The sequence below is a fragment of the Gopherus flavomarginatus genome, chromosome 4 (genome assembly GCF_025201925.1).
Source record: "Gopherus flavomarginatus isolate rGopFla2 chromosome 4, rGopFla2.mat.asm, whole genome shotgun sequence".
Taxonomy (NCBI): domain Eukaryota; kingdom Metazoa; phylum Chordata; order Testudines; family Testudinidae; genus Gopherus; species Gopherus flavomarginatus.
The window spans coordinates 87,091,230-87,108,082 of NC_066620.1; the positions used below are offsets into that span (position 1 = coordinate 87,091,230).

The 16,853-nt window shown below is 44.6% G+C and overlaps 2 protein-coding genes across 6 annotated transcripts in view; one reads left to right on the forward strand and one right to left on the reverse strand.

Moving 5' to 3' along the window:
- Window positions 1-253: 253 nt before the first annotated feature.
- Window positions 254-4,777, reverse strand: C4H6orf120 (chromosome 4 C6orf120 homolog). 2 transcript variants are annotated; one of them, XM_050949176.1, is made up of 2 exons: window positions 4,426-4,777; window positions 254-1,298 (listed from the first exon to the last, which is right to left on the reverse strand). In XM_050949176.1, exons 1-2 carry the CDS (start codon window positions 4,680-4,682, stop codon window positions 686-688), a joined length of 870 nt encoding a protein of 289 aa, XP_050805133.1. In that variant the 5' UTR covers window positions 4,683-4,777; the 3' UTR covers window positions 254-685. The 2 variants fall into 2 exon arrangements, with proteins under 2 accessions (XP_050805133.1, XP_050805134.1); XM_050949177.1 differs by lacking the exon at window positions 4,426-4,777 and adding an exon at window positions 4,107-4,197.
- Window positions 4,778-13,588: 8,811 nt separating this feature from the next.
- Window positions 13,589-16,853, forward strand: part of WDR27 (WD repeat domain 27) — a 293,233-nt gene continuing 289,968 nt past the window's right edge. For 2 of the 4 annotated variants that reach the window (XM_050949052.1, XM_050949049.1), the window contains exon 1: window positions 14,198-14,437. The gene's annotated coding sequence lies outside the window, so the exon portion shown is untranslated. Of the gene's footprint in view, window positions 13,812-14,197; window positions 14,438-14,467; window positions 14,533-16,853 lie in introns of those variants that run through there. The other 2 variants (XM_050949051.1, XM_050949050.1) reach the window with 2 other exon arrangements.

Below are 16,853 nucleotides of genomic sequence, written 5' to 3' on the forward strand. Positions count from 1 at the left end.
TCATGATTTTAAAAAGTGATTAAGTGATTTTGGGTGCATCAGTTTAAATGCACAAATTGATACCTTAGAAGATTGAGAAAGCACTGAGCACCTACATTTTGAAAAGCAAGCTCCTTTAAATTGGATCTAACTAGGCACCTAAAATCACCTGACCTTGACATTTCCTGGTCTTTGTTACACTGCTTTCAAGTTCCAGTGGTTGCCAGCATTTTAAAGTGCCACTTGCTAAAGATCTGTTCACACTGCAAAGAGATTAGAAAATTAGTTCTTTATTTTAAATTGGATGAAGTTGATAAAACCACCTTTCAGATTTTACAACTTTCTTTGTATAAAATTAAGTGTCACTTTAATAGAAAATACAGTGAATTGAGGTCCATTTTCTTATGCACCTATTCAAAGTGATACATTTTAATAAGATTTTCTTTATTGTACATTCACTTTAACCCTGGATTTATAAAGAAAACTATACAAATACTGTGCTTTCTGCTCATTTTACTTCTGGAAGGTGGGAAGGGGGCTTCAATACAAAATTAAATATGGCTTTGCTTTTCCCCTCTTCAGCATAGAAAAAGTAACCTTCAGGTAACTTTACAAAAAAGAGTACCAATGCTCACAGCAAGCCATTCATGTTCAATGTCATAGGCTATAAGTGCACTCTACTCCAGTGTATGTCCAGTTGATTATTTTAAAAAAGAATTTCAAGTATAAGTTTCAAAATTCCAATGAGTATAGTCCAAAAAATAGATTCCTCATCCTGAGACTGATCTTCTGGTGAATGAGTACGCTTCTGGCTTGCCTCCATCTCTTCGGGGTTGTAGGAAGCCTCACCAAATGGATAATCTACAATTGTTCTATCATAATATACTTTCATTTCAAACTCACTCTCCGAGTGAGAGGGATGACCATAGATTCCTATTCCCACTGGGCGGCGGAAGTGGGCTGGTACATAAACAACATCTTGGCCACAAGTTACAGACTGTAACTCATATTCATCAAAACTGGGGTGAAGGGTCATATCAGATACATACAAATCTGCATCGCCTTTTAAACTCTGCATCTGAAGTACTATCTTCCCTTCATGATTTAGTCTCAAGTAGCTATAGTTTCCAGCTCCAATCTGACCTTGGACTACGTGAAGAAGAATCCATTCATCAGGTACATCCTCTTCCTCAAAGCTATCACCCATAAGTAATGCTTGAGCTGCTAGAAAGATCACCAACGTTTTCTTCCAATGTGCTGCCATAACTCTTATGTTTGACATTAAAGGAATTTTTCCAACATCATGTGTTGTAAATACCCTGTTAATATAGAAGAAATAATTTAGGTTTCAATGTGATCCACTTTTGGAAAAGATCTCTTGAATTCCTGTCTTTGAAGTACCCAAGTCCCTACAAAATTAAGTGAAATGTATTCTGAGATTTTATATGGGACCAATAGCTCATCCAAAATGTAAATGTGCTAATGTGAGGTTTAATATACTTGACTTGCTTAACTAGAAAAAGCATAAACAGTTTTAAGTAGCAACTGCTCAGCAAACACATTAGCTTGCTGATGTGAACTTATAGTACTGGGTGAATATCTTATTTCAAATTAATAAACTTAACATGTAGTGGGTGGAATGAGACCTTTTGTCAAAAAAGGATAAGCTTCAGTAGTGATTTTATGGTTTGGAAAAAGTATTCAATTAAGGCCTTTGCATTTGAAGAAGTGTGACTTAGTTTGCATTAGAATAGTTTTGGGCATGTCATTTGGTTTTTCATCTAGCTTTAGTAGCATACTGAGGTACATATCTGGATTTGTGTATAGAGATGTATATGGGGACACCCGCATATTGAGGAATTATGACTGATTACATATTTAAGTAAACAAGTTAGTGGATCTATCAAAACACAAATATTTTAAGAAATCCTGGAGTTATCCAAATAAGTAAAAACTGTTAATGTAACAGCTGAGTTTGTGTACATCTAAGTGAAATTCAAAGGTATGTATGTTTCTCATAACAAATGCTGCCATACTGAATGTGAAAAGGCCATGTACAAAGTCTGTACAAAGAGGCAACATTTCAGTTCCAAGTCCCATACCTGGTTTCAAAATATAAAGTTGACCATATCAATTTTTTTTGCATTTAAAATTAAGTATTCTAAATCTACCAAGAGTGTCATGTTTCAGCCCCAAAATAAGTTTGTCGCCACTCTTGATTTAGACTATCACCTTCATAAAACATACAACAGTTATAACTGAATATTAATATAAGCAGTTATTTGTATTATAGTACTCAAAATGGGCTAGGTGCTTTCCACTCATACAGGACAGAGTCCCTGCCTTCAAGAGATTTCAATCAAAAGTTCTTGTACAAATTTCACCTAGCTTTCTAAAATTAAACATTTATAATTAAACAGGCTGGAAGGGCATATTGAGTGGGGTCCTGCAGAGATCAGTTCTGGGTCTGATTCTGTTCAATATTTTCACTGATGATTTAGATGATGGCAGAGAGGGTACACTTTTAAAGTTTGTGGATGACACCAAGCTGAGAGGGACTGTAAGTGCTTTGGAGAATAGGAATAAAATTCAAAATGATCTGGACAAACTGGAGAAATGGTCTGAAGTAAATAGGATAAACTTCAATAAGAACAAATGCAAAGTACTACACTTAGGAAGGAACAATCGGTTGTACACATACAAAATGGGAAATGACTGCCTAGGAAGGAGTACAGTACTGCAGAAGGATCTTGGGGTCATAGTGGATCACAAACTAAATAGGAGTCAACAGTGTAACACTGGTGCAAAAAACCCCAAATATTCTGGGATGTATTAGCAGGAGTGTTGTAAGCAAGACACAAGAATAATTATTCTGGTCTACGTCACGCTGATTTGGCCTCAACTGAAGTATTGTGTCCAGTTCTGGGGGCCACATTTTAGGAAAAATGCAGACAAATTGAAGAAAGTCCAGAGAATGGCAACAAAAATGATTAAAGGTCTAGAAAACATGACCTATGAGTGAAAACTGAAAAAATTGTTTATTCTGGAGAAGAGAAAACGGGTCATGATAACAGTTTTCAAGTACGTAAAAGGTTATAAGGAGGAGGGAGAAAAATTGTTCTCCTTAGCCTCTGAAGCTAGAACAAAAAGCAGTAGATTGGACATTAGGAAAAACTTCCTGTCAATGTGATTAAGCACAGGAATAAATTGCCCAAAGAGGTTGTGGAATCTCCATCATTGGAGATTTTTAAGAGCAGGTTAGACGAACACCTGTCAGGGATGGTATAGAAATAATACAACAGTCCTGCCATGAGTGCAGGGGACTGGCACAGATGAATTATTACAGTCTCTTCCAGTCCTATGATTTATATAACCCTATAACTTGCAGAATGTTCTGCCCTAAAGACTTTTACAATGTAAGGCCACAATTTTGCAAAGGTACATGAGGGAAAACAGCGAATGATGGCATTTGAGTGATGAGGCAGACAGTGGATTTGTGAAAAGTACAATGGACAATGTTTTAGGCACAAAATTCATGTGTTGAGAACCTTATCCATTTTAATTTGAGCAAGTAGTGGGACATCCATGAGAAGATGAAACAGGAAAAGATGGAGAAGTAAATGAGAATATTAAGAGACCATAGGAACAACTAAGGCTGCGCCAAGCGGGTCGCTGATGGGAGGATGAAAGAAAAGCTTGCAGAGGGGAGGAAGCCAAAGACACCTCCCCCAGGGAACATGCACTGGACTAGGAGGAGTGGGATGTACCCTGAAGAAGTAGGCAGTAGTGTGGGAGAACTAGAAAAAGGCCAGACGAAGCCAGGGTCACGGGGGGATATAAAAGCTAGACCTGGTGAGTGATACCCGAAGCAATGAAACCGTGACGATACCAAGGACATAACAGCTTTTCTCCGAAAAAAGCTTTCAGAGCGGGAGAACCTGCTTTCTGTTTAGCCCACAGGCACTCCCGGGGTTAAGGGGAGAGACGAACGAAACATACGACTGCCCCTGATTTGCCAGCTCGCTTAGCCTCGTTCTGTAGCTCTCGGCACACGCTGAACGGGGCCACGTTTCTCCCGGACACCCCGGCAGGGCCCTTTTCTCCCACGCCTCAGACGAGCCGAGCACCTTCTCTGCTGCGCCCGTCGCCTCCCCGGGAACCTGCCCGATGCCGACAGCGTTCAGCTCTCGCCGGCGTCCCCCGGCGCAGCCTCCACCCTAGGGCCCAGGGGCCCCGCCCGGTCACGGAGCAGCGGCGATCGGACACCAGGCTCCACTCGCTGCCTCTGACAGGCGCCAGGCCCGGCCCCGCTCGCTGCCTTAGCCGGGCTGGTGACAGCGGCGCTCACAGGCGCGGCCCCTCCCGAGGCACCTGCCTCCCAAGGAAACAGCCTGAGCCCCGCGGTGGGACGGCGGCTCCCCCCGGTCTCCTCAACCCCCCGCTCACCCCCAGGCCGAGCAGCTCCGGCCCCCGCGCCGTGCTCCGCTGCTGAGACTCAGCCAGGCCGCAGGCTCCTGCTCTCGCGAGAGAGCCTGTGTCCAAGGCAGGGCGGTCGCGGTGGGAGGCGGTGCTGGGTTTACCCGCCTCCAGGCGTCCCCATGACAACCGGATGCCGTGAGAGCCCGGCAGCTATTCGGGGCAGCTGCCCCCCTCCCGCAGACGGTGCTCAGCTGGTTGTGGACCGGAAGTGCAGGTGGCCGCATGGGGAGGAGGGGCAGCCACGCGCCGCGTCGCCCCTGTCCAGCAGAGCTGACCTGGCACAGCGGGACGTTCCGTATCTGGAGCTCCCGCAGCCTGTGCTGCGTCCGGGCCACTCCCGCTCTGAGCCGGCCTCTCTCGGAGCCCAGCCCCGGGTCAGCCCTACCGCCAGGGCGTCCCTGCACTTTGATCTTTATCGTGCGTCAGCGCAGATCAGAAAACAGGTGGTGTTACCACAAGACCTCCACACCCGTGGCAACGGGTCAAAGTTCAAATGTGGGTGCTTGATATTAGATAACGAAGCCTCCGTGTAATGCACTTTCACTCACCTTGGATCTCTCTTACTCCTACTGGGTGAACCGCTGTGAGATTCAGAGAGACAAGGTGGGTGAGGTAATAGCTTCCATTGGCACAAGCTCTATAGGTTAGACAAGCTTTCAAGCACCACAGAGCCCTTCTTCAGGGCTGGGAAAAGAAGGCTCTGTCAGGTTTCAGAGTGGTAGCTGCGTTAGTGTGCATCTGCAAAAAGAACAAGTACTTGTGGCACCTTAGAGACTAACAAATTTATTTGAGCATAAGCTTTTGTGGGCTAAAACCCACTTCATCAGATGCATGCAGTGCAAAATACAGTAGGAAGATATATACACACAGAGGACATGAAAAAATGGGTGTTGCTGAACCAACCGTACAAATGTAAGGTGCTCTACTAGCAGCAGGAGAAAAACAAAACTTTTGTAGTGATAATCAGGCTGGCCTATTTCCGACAGTTGACAAGAAGGTGTGAGTACCATTATGGAGAAAAAATTAGCACGGGGAAATAGTTTTTACTTTGTGTAATGACCCATCCACTCCCAGTCTTTATTCAAGCCTAATTTAATGGTGTCCAGTTTGGAAATTAATTCCAATTCTGCAGTTTCTTGTTGGAATCTGTTTTTGAAGTTTTTTTTGTTGGAGTATTGTGACTTTGTGGTCTGTAACTGAGTGACCAGGAAGGTTGAAGTGTTCTCCGACTAGTTTTTTAATGTTTTAATGTTTTTTAATTCTTGACATCTGATTTGTATCCATTTATTCTTTTGCACAGAGACTGTCCAGTTTGGCCAACGTATATGGCAGAGGGGCATTGCTGGCATTGTGTGGCTCCAAAGCTTGTGTCTCTTACCAACAGAAGTTAGTCAAATAAAATATATTATTTCACCCATCTTGTCTCTCTAATAGTCTGGGACCAACAGGGCTACAGCTACACTGCATATGAGATTTGTGACTCTGCTACTGTCTTCCTGCTAACAGACTTGGTCCTTTGGCTCAAGCAGTAGACAGTGGTGTTTCTAGATTTTTTGGACATCTCATCAGCAATCCCTGCAGATAACCTGACTGATCACCTAAATAAGCCCCAGATTTCCAGAGGTGCTGATGTGATGTCCATGTATATGGAAAGATTTGTATATTTACATGTGGAGGCCCTTTGGTTTTCTTCATCTTCAAAGTTCTCTATAGATCGGCTTGAAAGTATTAGATTTTTATTGGTAAATGTTGATTTCACTGTACACATACAAACCAACAAAAATGTTTCCATCAACAATAATTTACAGATATGCGAAGTAAGATAATTGTATTAGTGTTTGATTTAAAATATTTACTGTGTATATTTTAACATATGATGTTAACATTGTTTTAACAGTCATAAAACTTTAACTTTTTGAATCACAACATCTACAGTCATTAAATAATTCTGGTTTGTCTCCCCCTATAACTTCCCAAAATTATGAAAATTTAAATTAATAAAAGTCTAAAAAATACTTAAAAATAAACATCCATCAAAATTAGAAAAAAAATAAAAATTGAATTCTGCCAAGGCTATCTGCATCCAATTTACTGTTTGTATTAGAGGGAAATCCAAGTTAGCCTCCACCAGCTTACCACAAAGGATCTGATGCTTCAGTTTTTCTCCCCACAATCAGAATTCATCTTTTTCCAGTAGCAGGCAAACATATTTTCTCTTCACTGCTGCTTCCTTCAAATTCACAGAAAAGCCTAGGTGTTCTGCTCTACCTGTCCTATTCCTTGCCAGGGAGGGAGCTGCAGGAGCTGCTGTGCTCTCTGTCCCCTATATGGAGGGAGGGGGAAAAAGTGCTGGGATTTGGGCAGAAGGATGAAGTTGATGTTGGCCATGGGAGGCAGAACAGGAATGGGGAAGAGGGAACAGTCTGCATCCTCATGGTGCTCTGATTAGGAGAACCAAGAGGATTCAGTGAGGGCTATTAGCTGCTCCACTCTTTCTATTGCTTACCTGAAGCAGTGAGTGGAGCTCCTGACTCTATTGGCATCCATTAATGGATAGAATAGTATGTCGGCTTAAGTGCGTGTGCTCTTGTAAACTCTAGTTGCTACAGCCTAAAAAGGAGATAAGCCCTACTACTCTACTGCACATATGTGAATTTTTCATGGGTTACTACCCGTTATATAGTATCAGAGGGGTAGCCATGTTAGTCTGGATCTGTAAAAGCAGCAAAGAATCCTGTGGCACCTTATAGACTAACAGACGTTTTGGAGCATGAGCTTTCGTGGGTGAATACCCACTTCCTCAGAGGCATGTGAGGAACTCTCTGATATTATTTATCCTGTCAGGGGCTAGGGTATATTTGAGCAGGTGGAAATCTTCAGTGTTGCAGTTTGATGAGAAGCAAGGGTTTGGGTTTTTTTGTGAAAACATAAAATTCATGAGCTTCAACCTCCTGCTCAAATACACCCTAGCCCCTGACAGGATAAATAATATCAGAGAGTTCCTCACATGCATCTGAGGAAGTGGGTATTCACCCACAAAAGCTCATGCTCCAAAACGTCTGTTAGTCTATAAGGTGCCACAGGATTCTTTGCTGCTTTTACCCGTTATATAATAAAACGTATAGTTCTCATTCTGATTGCCCAGACACTGGTTTTACCCAAGTGTGACTTCACTGATTTCAATGGAATTACTACTGATTTCCTACAGTGTAATTGAGAGATAAACCGGGCCCCAAATTATTTGTTTTCAACATATATAAATATTAGGTGTAATTTTATCATCTTTAGACATTAGCTAGTCCTTGAGGATGAACTGCCTACATCAATGTGCAGGCACAAAGCCATGTGTTCCTGGCAGATCACAACTCACATATTGTTTCTGTTTGTTAATAAAACATTAATTGTATAAAAATGGTCACATTTTTAGGTTTGATACAAGTGGTTTTAGTTACAAATATTTGTCCTTTGTTATTTCAATTTTAATTAGATAATCAAATTTATAAAATTAAATTAGATATGTAAGAATATCTAGAATACTTAGTGGCTTCTTATTAGGTACTAAGTGGTCTGCTGAAAGAATTATCCGTATTTTGTAAGAATTTGCATTTCTCAATTCATTTGACACAAAGTGACAATCATCTTGTTTATATTATTTTCATAATTTTTCAGTAAGGCATCAGACATTTAAAATGGACTAAAGTCAATTAAGTGAATACATGTTACAGAAATAAAGACTTTAAATATATTTTTTGCTCTGTATCCAAATAAAGGTGAAAAAATCTATTAGTAATGTTCCTGGACACTAAAGATTACAAAGTTGATGTAGCAAAGCATAAATCTGTTTAAAATATATGCTGTAAATAAATAAGGATATGAAGCCTCTCACCTGTAGGTAACCTGTTTGCAACTAATTCTTTTTTCTATCTGATGATTTTTTGGTCACCTATGAGAGATGAGTCAATCTCAGTTCAGTTCAGAGTGACTGCTACCCACATCATAAAAAGAGAGGTCATTATACATTGGCACAATGTGGTGCCCTTGATGGCAGCTTTTAATCCCTACAGACAGTCCTTCCAGTTCAGGATGGAGGGATACTGATGGAGCAGCATGGGGAAGCTTGCACTGCCAATATCATCACTGTACCTTCATTGTGGGTGAATAGAAGACTTTGGTTGCCACGGTTGTGAAACAAACATCTTTCATGAGCACTAAATGAAATGTGTGTTTGCTTTAATGTAAACGCCTTTTCACATCTGCAGTAATTAATTATATTGAGTCAGATTCTCAGCTGGAGTAGATCCTTTAAGACAATGGAGTTAACTCCAGTTTACACCAGCTGAGGATCTGACCCATTATCTCAATGGTATAATTAAAATAACTATTTCAGAGAATAATCTAATAAAATGTTAACCATATCTTGCTATTGCTCCATCATATTATTAATACCTATATTCCTTCTAAAGTTTCCCTATCTCCCTATATGAATCATAAATATGGAAAGGTATCATCACTAGAGAACAGTTGCCATCCATATTTTTATCCTTAAATATTCTGTGCAGTAATCATTTTGGTATATCCATGTGATTGAAGAAGAAGACCTCTTTTTTCATGTGCAGGAAGTCAGACTAGATGATCATAATGGTCCCTTCTGACTTTAAAGTCTATGAGTCTATAAGTCTATGAAGACCTGAGTCCAGCTGAACTTCCATTACTTTCCAAACTTTCTCTTTCTAGGAGTCACCCTAGTTGATGCTGCAGTATGTTTTTTTTTAAATGTATGGAATGAGGTAGTGAGGGAGGGGTTCAAAGACAATTGGCTTCATCCAGGGTTGACAATGTTTCTCCACTATGGGACAGTTCCTAAAAATTACTTTGGTTTTGCATTACCCACTGAAATCAATGGAAGTTGTAGATACTCAGCAACTCAGGATTAGGTCCTAATGTCCTGATCTAAAGTCCATTAAAATCAATGGAAAGACTCCCATTGACTCACTGGGCGGTGGATCAGTTCCTCCCTGATTCAGTTAAACAATGTTATAGCTAAGGCTACAATTGAGTCACTGGTATTTTCAATAAAAGTCATGGACAAGTCATAGGCAATAACCAAAAAGTCATGGGCTGGTGACCTGTCCATGATTTTTACTAAAAATACCCCTAACTAAATCTTTGCTGCTGGGGGGGGGGTGCTTCCGGGGATGCTGCTGATCATGGGGGAGCACTCCGAGTCCGGACCCCGCTGCTGCTGAGGTGGTGGGTGACCTGGGGCCCTCTAGCTGCTGCTGCTGGGGAGGGGACAGCTCAGTGTCCCCCAACCTCCGCTGCTGCTCCAGGCAGGGGGTGGCGGCCCTGGCCCTGCAGCCGCTGGGGTGTGTTTGTGTGCAGCCCAGGGTCCTCCGGCTGCCGTTGCTGCTCTGGGCAGGAGGTGGCCTAGGCCCCCGCTGCTGCTGCTAGGGGAGGAGGCATAGGCCAGGGTGCTGCTGCTGTTCCCGGACTGCTGCTCTGGGGCAGCACATGGAACCAGCTACCTGGGGTCGCCTGAGCAGGGGCCTGTCTGGCTGGCCCCAGGGTCACCCCAGCTGTTTGGGCGGCCCGGGGGTAAGTCACAGCAGCTACTGCAGAAGTCACTGAGGCCCTGGAAAACCATGGAATCCATGACTTCTGTGAAAGACACTCAGCCTTAATCATAGCTAAAGAAAGTGAAAGGTGCAAGTAACATCAAATGGTAGGAAGGAATGGGAAGATGCTTGCTACCTAATATCATGCCTACAACGGCTACCCAAACCATATTTACATATGTTTCAAAATTAGCTCTTTATTTTTAGGCACTATGATTCTCTTGCCTAAAGGACACATTTTAATTTGGGTATGGGCGCTTATCTTCACTTGTTGGTGAATAAGCTGTCATAACATTCGTGGCTGCAGCAGTTACATATGATTTCTTTGTTGTCATCACAATGCTGAAATAAAATGTTTTATCTGGTACTCTCACATGTGAGGCAAATGGAGAACTGAAACAGTAGCAATGTAAACTGTATTCTCACACATTTTTGACCCAAGTGAATGGGGTTCCAAATCTGTCCGGGCATTTTATAGCTGCAGCTCTAACAAGGATCTCATCTTGGTCTGCAAGTTCTGTCTAAGCCCTTTCTGGGAAACCTTCAGGTCTTGTTTTGGATCTTATTGTAGGGCTTGTATTACATTATTTTTCTGAAGCTTGTTTTAGGTCTTGCTTTAATTTAGTTTGGCCTGTGGTTAGATGTTTGGCTGCGTGTGTGTGTTCTTCCTATGTGCTGCCCCAGCTCTGCGCAAACAGCCGGCACAGTAGACTTGAGTGAATTATCCAATGACCACAAGATCCATTAAGGTACAAAGGTGCCAGACCAGGTTTATTGTTGACAAAGCATGGTAATAGCACCTGGCAGACTCTACGAGGATACTAAGACATGTATGCTTATGACAATGGACACAGCTCAGCGAATGGCGGGACTTTTCATTCATTGACTGGCTAAAGATACTTTCTTTAAGATAACTTTTTAAATCAGGGTATAAAAATATATGTACTGCCTTTGACATAGTTAGTCACTGCCCCCTGACATGGCTAGTTATCAGCCATCACCTTGTACATGTTGGTTTGATTAAAACATCTTTATTATGTACTGTTATCCTAACCATATCTTTTAGAAGGGGTCAGTATGCTCCTTTTATCCTTAGGAAATTTTTTTTATACCATTCTTAATATTGGGATGTTCTGGCACCATTTAATATCAGGATGTGTTTGTGTGAGTACTCTGTGCTTAGCTATTCTTAAGAATGTGTATTTTTGCAATATTATCCCTGTTCTTGTCAGATTCTGTGAGTAGGTCCTGCCTCATACCAGACCTCTGGTACAAGGGCTTATGTCTCAGGCTCTCTTCATACTACATGGCCATCTTAGATTTCTGCAACACTGCCATCATTTCTTCTATCTTGGTTCAACAGGTACACCACCTCACAACCTCTCTCCTTGGAAAGCAGATCCCACCTTTGACATCAGTGTTACCCCTTTTTAACTCAAACGATTAGTCAAAGTTCAGGGCCCTGAGGTTGTTCCAGTTGGGAGTAGAAATTGATGATGGAATCTGGTATTTTCTTGGATGCAATCTTGTTTATTGACAAGAAATGTACAAAATCCTGCTTCTAGCACCACACCAAAAACCTTCCTGTAGGCTTCTCCAGGGTCACACCATGCTCTCAGGCTGCCACTTGGCTTTCTTTCTGCCTTTGAGTCTCTCTCATTCAGTCTGTTCTGCCTTCCCTCCCAATCAAATACACACAATACCAAGCAAAATCCCTCTGTCCAAAATTCCCAGGTAGGTTTCACAGCCCCTTTTGTCATGGACTGAATAAAGACACCAGATTTATGGATTATTACAGTAATCTGTAACCCACTAATAACAACCACCTCCTCCAGCTGCTTCCACCCCCCATTCCTTTCCTCCCTATGAGTGGAGGGGTGTGAATGGGCCACTTCACCTTGAATGGTCCCTTGAAATACGTTAAGTACTTGTGCTAAACAATCTGTGCCATCTTGTATTTAGCAGTGACACTTGGTGTTAGGCTTGGTCTGCACTACAGAGTTAGGTCAACATAAGGTATCTTATGTCAACCTAAGTCAGTGTCTATACTATAACCTTGCTCCTGCCAATGTAACTCCATGAGAGGCATAGGGTTTATGTCGGTGTAGCCAGGGCAATGCAGTGTGTGTAGACACTGCCGGCTGTTGGCTGTCTTGTCAATTTGAAATTGACAAGAAAGCCAGCTCCAGGATCCCCTGCCAGGTTGCTGCTAAGTCTCTACTCCAAGCTGGGCTGCTGTCTGGACTCCCCACTGGGAGCCCTGCTGCCCCCTGGGTCCTGGCTTCTTACTGGGAGCACGGCAGCTGACTGGAGTCCTGCAGGAGATGAGAAGTCCTGCACAGATTCCCCACCACTCCTTGCTGGGAGTGGGGAAGTGAGAAGATGGCAGTGCCCCACACTGCCCCTCTTCAGTTGGTGGAAGCGCTTCTGATGAGGATGTGCACCACCAACAGAAGAGGGGTAGTATGGAGTGTAAGTCAAACTAACATAGCTTGATTAAAGATTGTAGCGTAGACATGCCTTTAGTTTCCCAGACCTGAAGAAGAGCTCTGTGTAAGCTTGAAAGCTTCTCTCTCTCACCAACAGAAGTTGATCCAATAGATATTACCTCATCCATGTTGCCCTTCTGAATGGGACAGTCATTAAGGGGGCTTAAAAATGCAATAAGCCTTCCCCTAGAACAAATGGATTGCTGCAACCTAGGTAAAACCAGTTGTTTATTTAAGAGTGAACTCTAGATAAGTGGTAACCAAGCAATAGGCCTGATAGCAGATCTTGATCACCTGAGCAGGGCCTTTGAGGTTGACCAGGAGAATGAGAGGACAGAAGGGTAGGGAATTATAAGTTCTAAAAGGACCAAGTCTGGTCTGAGTATGAGCAATGCTCTCATTGTCCAGAACAGAAAGAGAAGACTGCACTGAGGTTCAGGAGAGGGGACCTGGAGACCCCTGAAGGCACTGATTAAATCCCAGTGAATGCTCAGGGATGGGGAGGAAACTATGGCTGTGAACCAAGTACAGGTGTTTCTCATTTTGCATGACTCTGTATATCTCTTGTGGAGGCAAAAGAAATGGTTAGTTTAGCAATCCTCCTGCATAGTCTGTGTCTTCTCTGCCTCAACTACCACATCTCCCTGAAGGACAAACTGTGAATCAGAGCGGCACCCACAAGGGAGGAGTTCTGGGAAAGGCACAATTAATCTACTGGGGAGTCTTGGGGGGTTAAGGACTGGGCTTGAGGCTAAGGCCAAAGGAAGAGACCGTGGGGGGAGCATACCCAGGCCAAGGGGAGCTAGGAGCACATGGCTCCACTGAGTTCAAATGTGAGTGCCCGACAGAGGGCAGCTAGAGCAGGTCTGTGGGGTGCTATTGGGCACACGCTGCTGAGTACATAGCTGTACAGCTGGGTGGTTTGGGGCTGCTGTCCCGAGGTCAGAGGCGGGTGTGCGGTAGCCACAGGGCGGCTGACCCTCCTGCTCTCCACCCCCACCGAGGGGCAAGCGGCAGGGAACCAATCAGGGCTTCTCCCTGCACCGGGCGCGGCCCCGCGCCCTCCCGCTACACCTGGCAGGGGGCCGGGAAAAGGCAGAGCGGTTCGACGGCCTGTTGGCATCTCCGCTACGTGGGAAACCGGCCGGCCGCTGCGTTCTGCACTGGGAGGCACCGCCCTGCTCGCAGCAGGTAGCGCGGGGATAGAGCGATGGGAGACAGGGACAGCCTCGGCCTCTTTCCCCAGACCGTGAGTGTCTGCGCCCCCGGCGGAAGTGCACTGTCGTTATCGCGCTGTGACGAGTCCTAACGGAACGACCAGGCCCCAGCTCAGCCCCGCCGCGGCCGGGGGGCGCCACTTCCGGTCCCTTGGAATGCGCGAGGGCGTTGAACAGGACGGTGACTGTGAGTGACGGAGTTGGTTTGACCACGTGCCCTCTGTCTCCACGGAAACAGCGACACATGGCTATGCCGGGTTTAGCGCCTGCGCTCCCCCAGCGGTGTGAGCTGCGCAGAGCCAACGTTAAACGTCAGTAGGGGAGTATCGTGCCCCGCTTCACTGCCCCCCCTCCCCGTGTGCACAGGGTGGGGGCAGGGAGCCCTGGGGCGGGGCTGGCGGCGGGAGAGAAACGCTGACCGGGCTGGGCTACACCGGGCGGCGGTGAAACTCCTCCAGCCCCAAGCAATGCTCAGGCTCGCGCTGTGCCCGCTGCGGCACGTTAGCGGCGGGTGTCTGTTGGAAGCGCGCATCTGATGCGTCTGCTTTAATTTGGGACCCGAGAGTGAGCCTCCCAGTCTGCAGGGTGAAATTGACCGGAGTGTGGCTGGGCCGCTCGAGTCCAGTTCAGCGATCCTTGTTGTGAGCGTTTAAGTCAGGTATGTCTGAGCCTTGTGCTGGTCATAGGGGTGAATTATTGCACCCGTGAAAAGGTCCCTTGAGTTTTAGGAGGACGTGTGTGAAATCTGTTCAGGTAAGTAAGAGTAAATCAAAACTAAAAATATTCTTTAAGGCTTTGGTTCTCAATCTCAACCCTTTTGGGCTCAGGACTCACTGGTAAACCTGGATGGCCTGTGGCACCCAATAAGTAGGTTTTGTGCCCTCTCTGCCCACCACCCAAAATCTGGTTTATTAAATATTTCTTACCCAGGATATTTAATATACACACTAATGTAATAAGCACACCATGTGTACCTAGTGGTGGCTTCTGTCCTACAGGGCTGGCTGGGCTTGGCTTCCCACTCATTTTGACCTTTGGGGTTACAGCACTGCTCAGGCTTGGCCCAGTCCCCCTAATGAGGGCCCAGCAGGGTCAAATTTGTGCAAGTGGTGTTGTGACCTGGTAGATGGGATTGCAATGCTACTTACACATTTGTCCTAGCAGATTCCCCCATTATCATGATGGAGGGGCGGCTGGGTCAAACCTGTGGGTGTTGCAACACTTGGAATGGGGAGCCAAGCTTAGCTAGCTCTGTGGGACTGGAGATACAGAATCTGCCTCTCTGAGGGTAGTATAAGGCAGGCTCTGTATCTTGCCAACTTTGTAATATTTAAAAACTGGACACTCCAGCAGGAGTGCCGGAAACTCCCCATAAGAACAGCCATACTAGATCAGACCAAAGGTCCATCTAGTCTAGTATTCTGTCTTCTAACAGTGGCCAATGCCAGGTACCCCAGAGGTAATAAACGGGTAATCATCAAGTGATCCATTCCCTGTCGCTCATTCCCAGTTTCTGGCAAACAGAGGCTAGGGACACCATCCCTGTCCATCCAGGCTAATAGGTCCATCAGTGGTTATCTTCCATGAGTTTAGTTCTTTTTTTGAACCCTGTTATAGTCTTCCCAGAGCATGTTGTGAAGGCCAAAGAATTCCACAAGTTGACTGTGCATTGTATGAAGAAATACTTCCTTTTGTTTGTTTTAAATCTGCTGTCTATTAATTTCACTTGGTGCTCCCCTAGTTCTTGTGTTATTTACTCCTTCTCATAACAGTTCCTTATTTATTTTTCTCCACACCAGTCATGATTTTATAGACCTCTGTCATATTCCCCTCTTAGTTGTCTCTTTTGCAAGCTGAAAAGTCCCAGTCTTAATATCTCCTTATACAGAAGCCATTCCATACCTCTAATAATGTGTGTTGCCCTTTTCTGAACCTTTTCCAGTTCCAGTATATCTTTTTTGAGATGGGGTGACCACATCTGCACATGACACACTATTCAAGATGTAGCAGTACCATAGACTTATACAGCGACAATATGGTATTTTCTATTGTTATCTATCCAGATATCTAACAGAGGGAGTTTGCCTGGAGGGAGTTCCCACAGATTTTTTGTCTTTCAGGCTTCTGTGAGCAGTAAATACATCATCTGAAGAGGTTTCAGAGTGATAGCTGTGTTAGTCTGTATCAGCAAAAACAATGAGGAGTCCTTGTGGCACCTTAGAGACTTAGAAGGAAGACAATATGGATAGTGAGCAATCAGCTGTTGTGACTTGCACAGGATGTGCCATGTTTGTCCTTCTCCCAGAGGACAGAAGTGACTTGGTCTGTATTGCAAGCTGGTCTCCATATTGGAAGAGAAGGTTAAAGGATTAGAGACCCAAGTATCAACCTTGCATTGCATAAGAGAAAATGCTGACTTTCTGGACAGAAGTCAGCATTTGGTCCTGCAGGCACAACATGCTGAAGCATCAGAGAGGGCAGTGCAGAATGAGGAAGAAAATTGGCAGCATGAGACCTCCAGAAGAAGAAAAAGGAGAAGCCATGTACCCCCAATGCAGATAGAAGTAAGAAACTCTTTTCAGGCTCTCTGCACAGGTACTACAGCAGTGAATGGTTTGGAAGAGTCATCTGAGGGAAGGATCAGAAGGAGACCCCATTGACCAGAAGGCATGGGATGCATTTATGTGGGTTCCACAACCACTACTCGTAAGAGGAGGAGATGGGTGGTGATGGTTGGGGACTTCCTCCTAAGAGTGACGGAGTCTTCCATCTGCTGTCCAGACCGGGACTCTCGAAGTGTACTGCTTGCCTGGAGCTAGAATTCAGGATGTGACTGTCTGCTGAGACTGATCAAACCCTTGGACTGCTACCCCTTTCTACTTCACCAATGATACTGCCAAAAATGACCTTGAGCAGGTCACTGTAGACTACGTGGCTCTAGGAAGAAGGATAAAGGAGTTTGAGGTGCAAGTCGTGCTCTTGTCCATCCTCCCTGTTGAAGGAAAAGGTCCGGATAGGGACCATCGAACTGTGGAGGTAAATGTGTGGTTGTGCAGGTGGTGTCGGAGAGAGGG

Coding starts and splice junctions, on each gene's coding strand:
- C4H6orf120 (XM_050949176.1), bottom strand. CDS start 4,682: ATGCGGCCACCTGCACTTCCGGTCCACAACCAGCTGAGCACCGTCTGC. Junction 1,299..4,425: donor CGGAGCTGCTCGGCCTGGGG/GTGAGCGGGGGG, acceptor CTATATTAACAG/GGTATTTACAACACATGATG.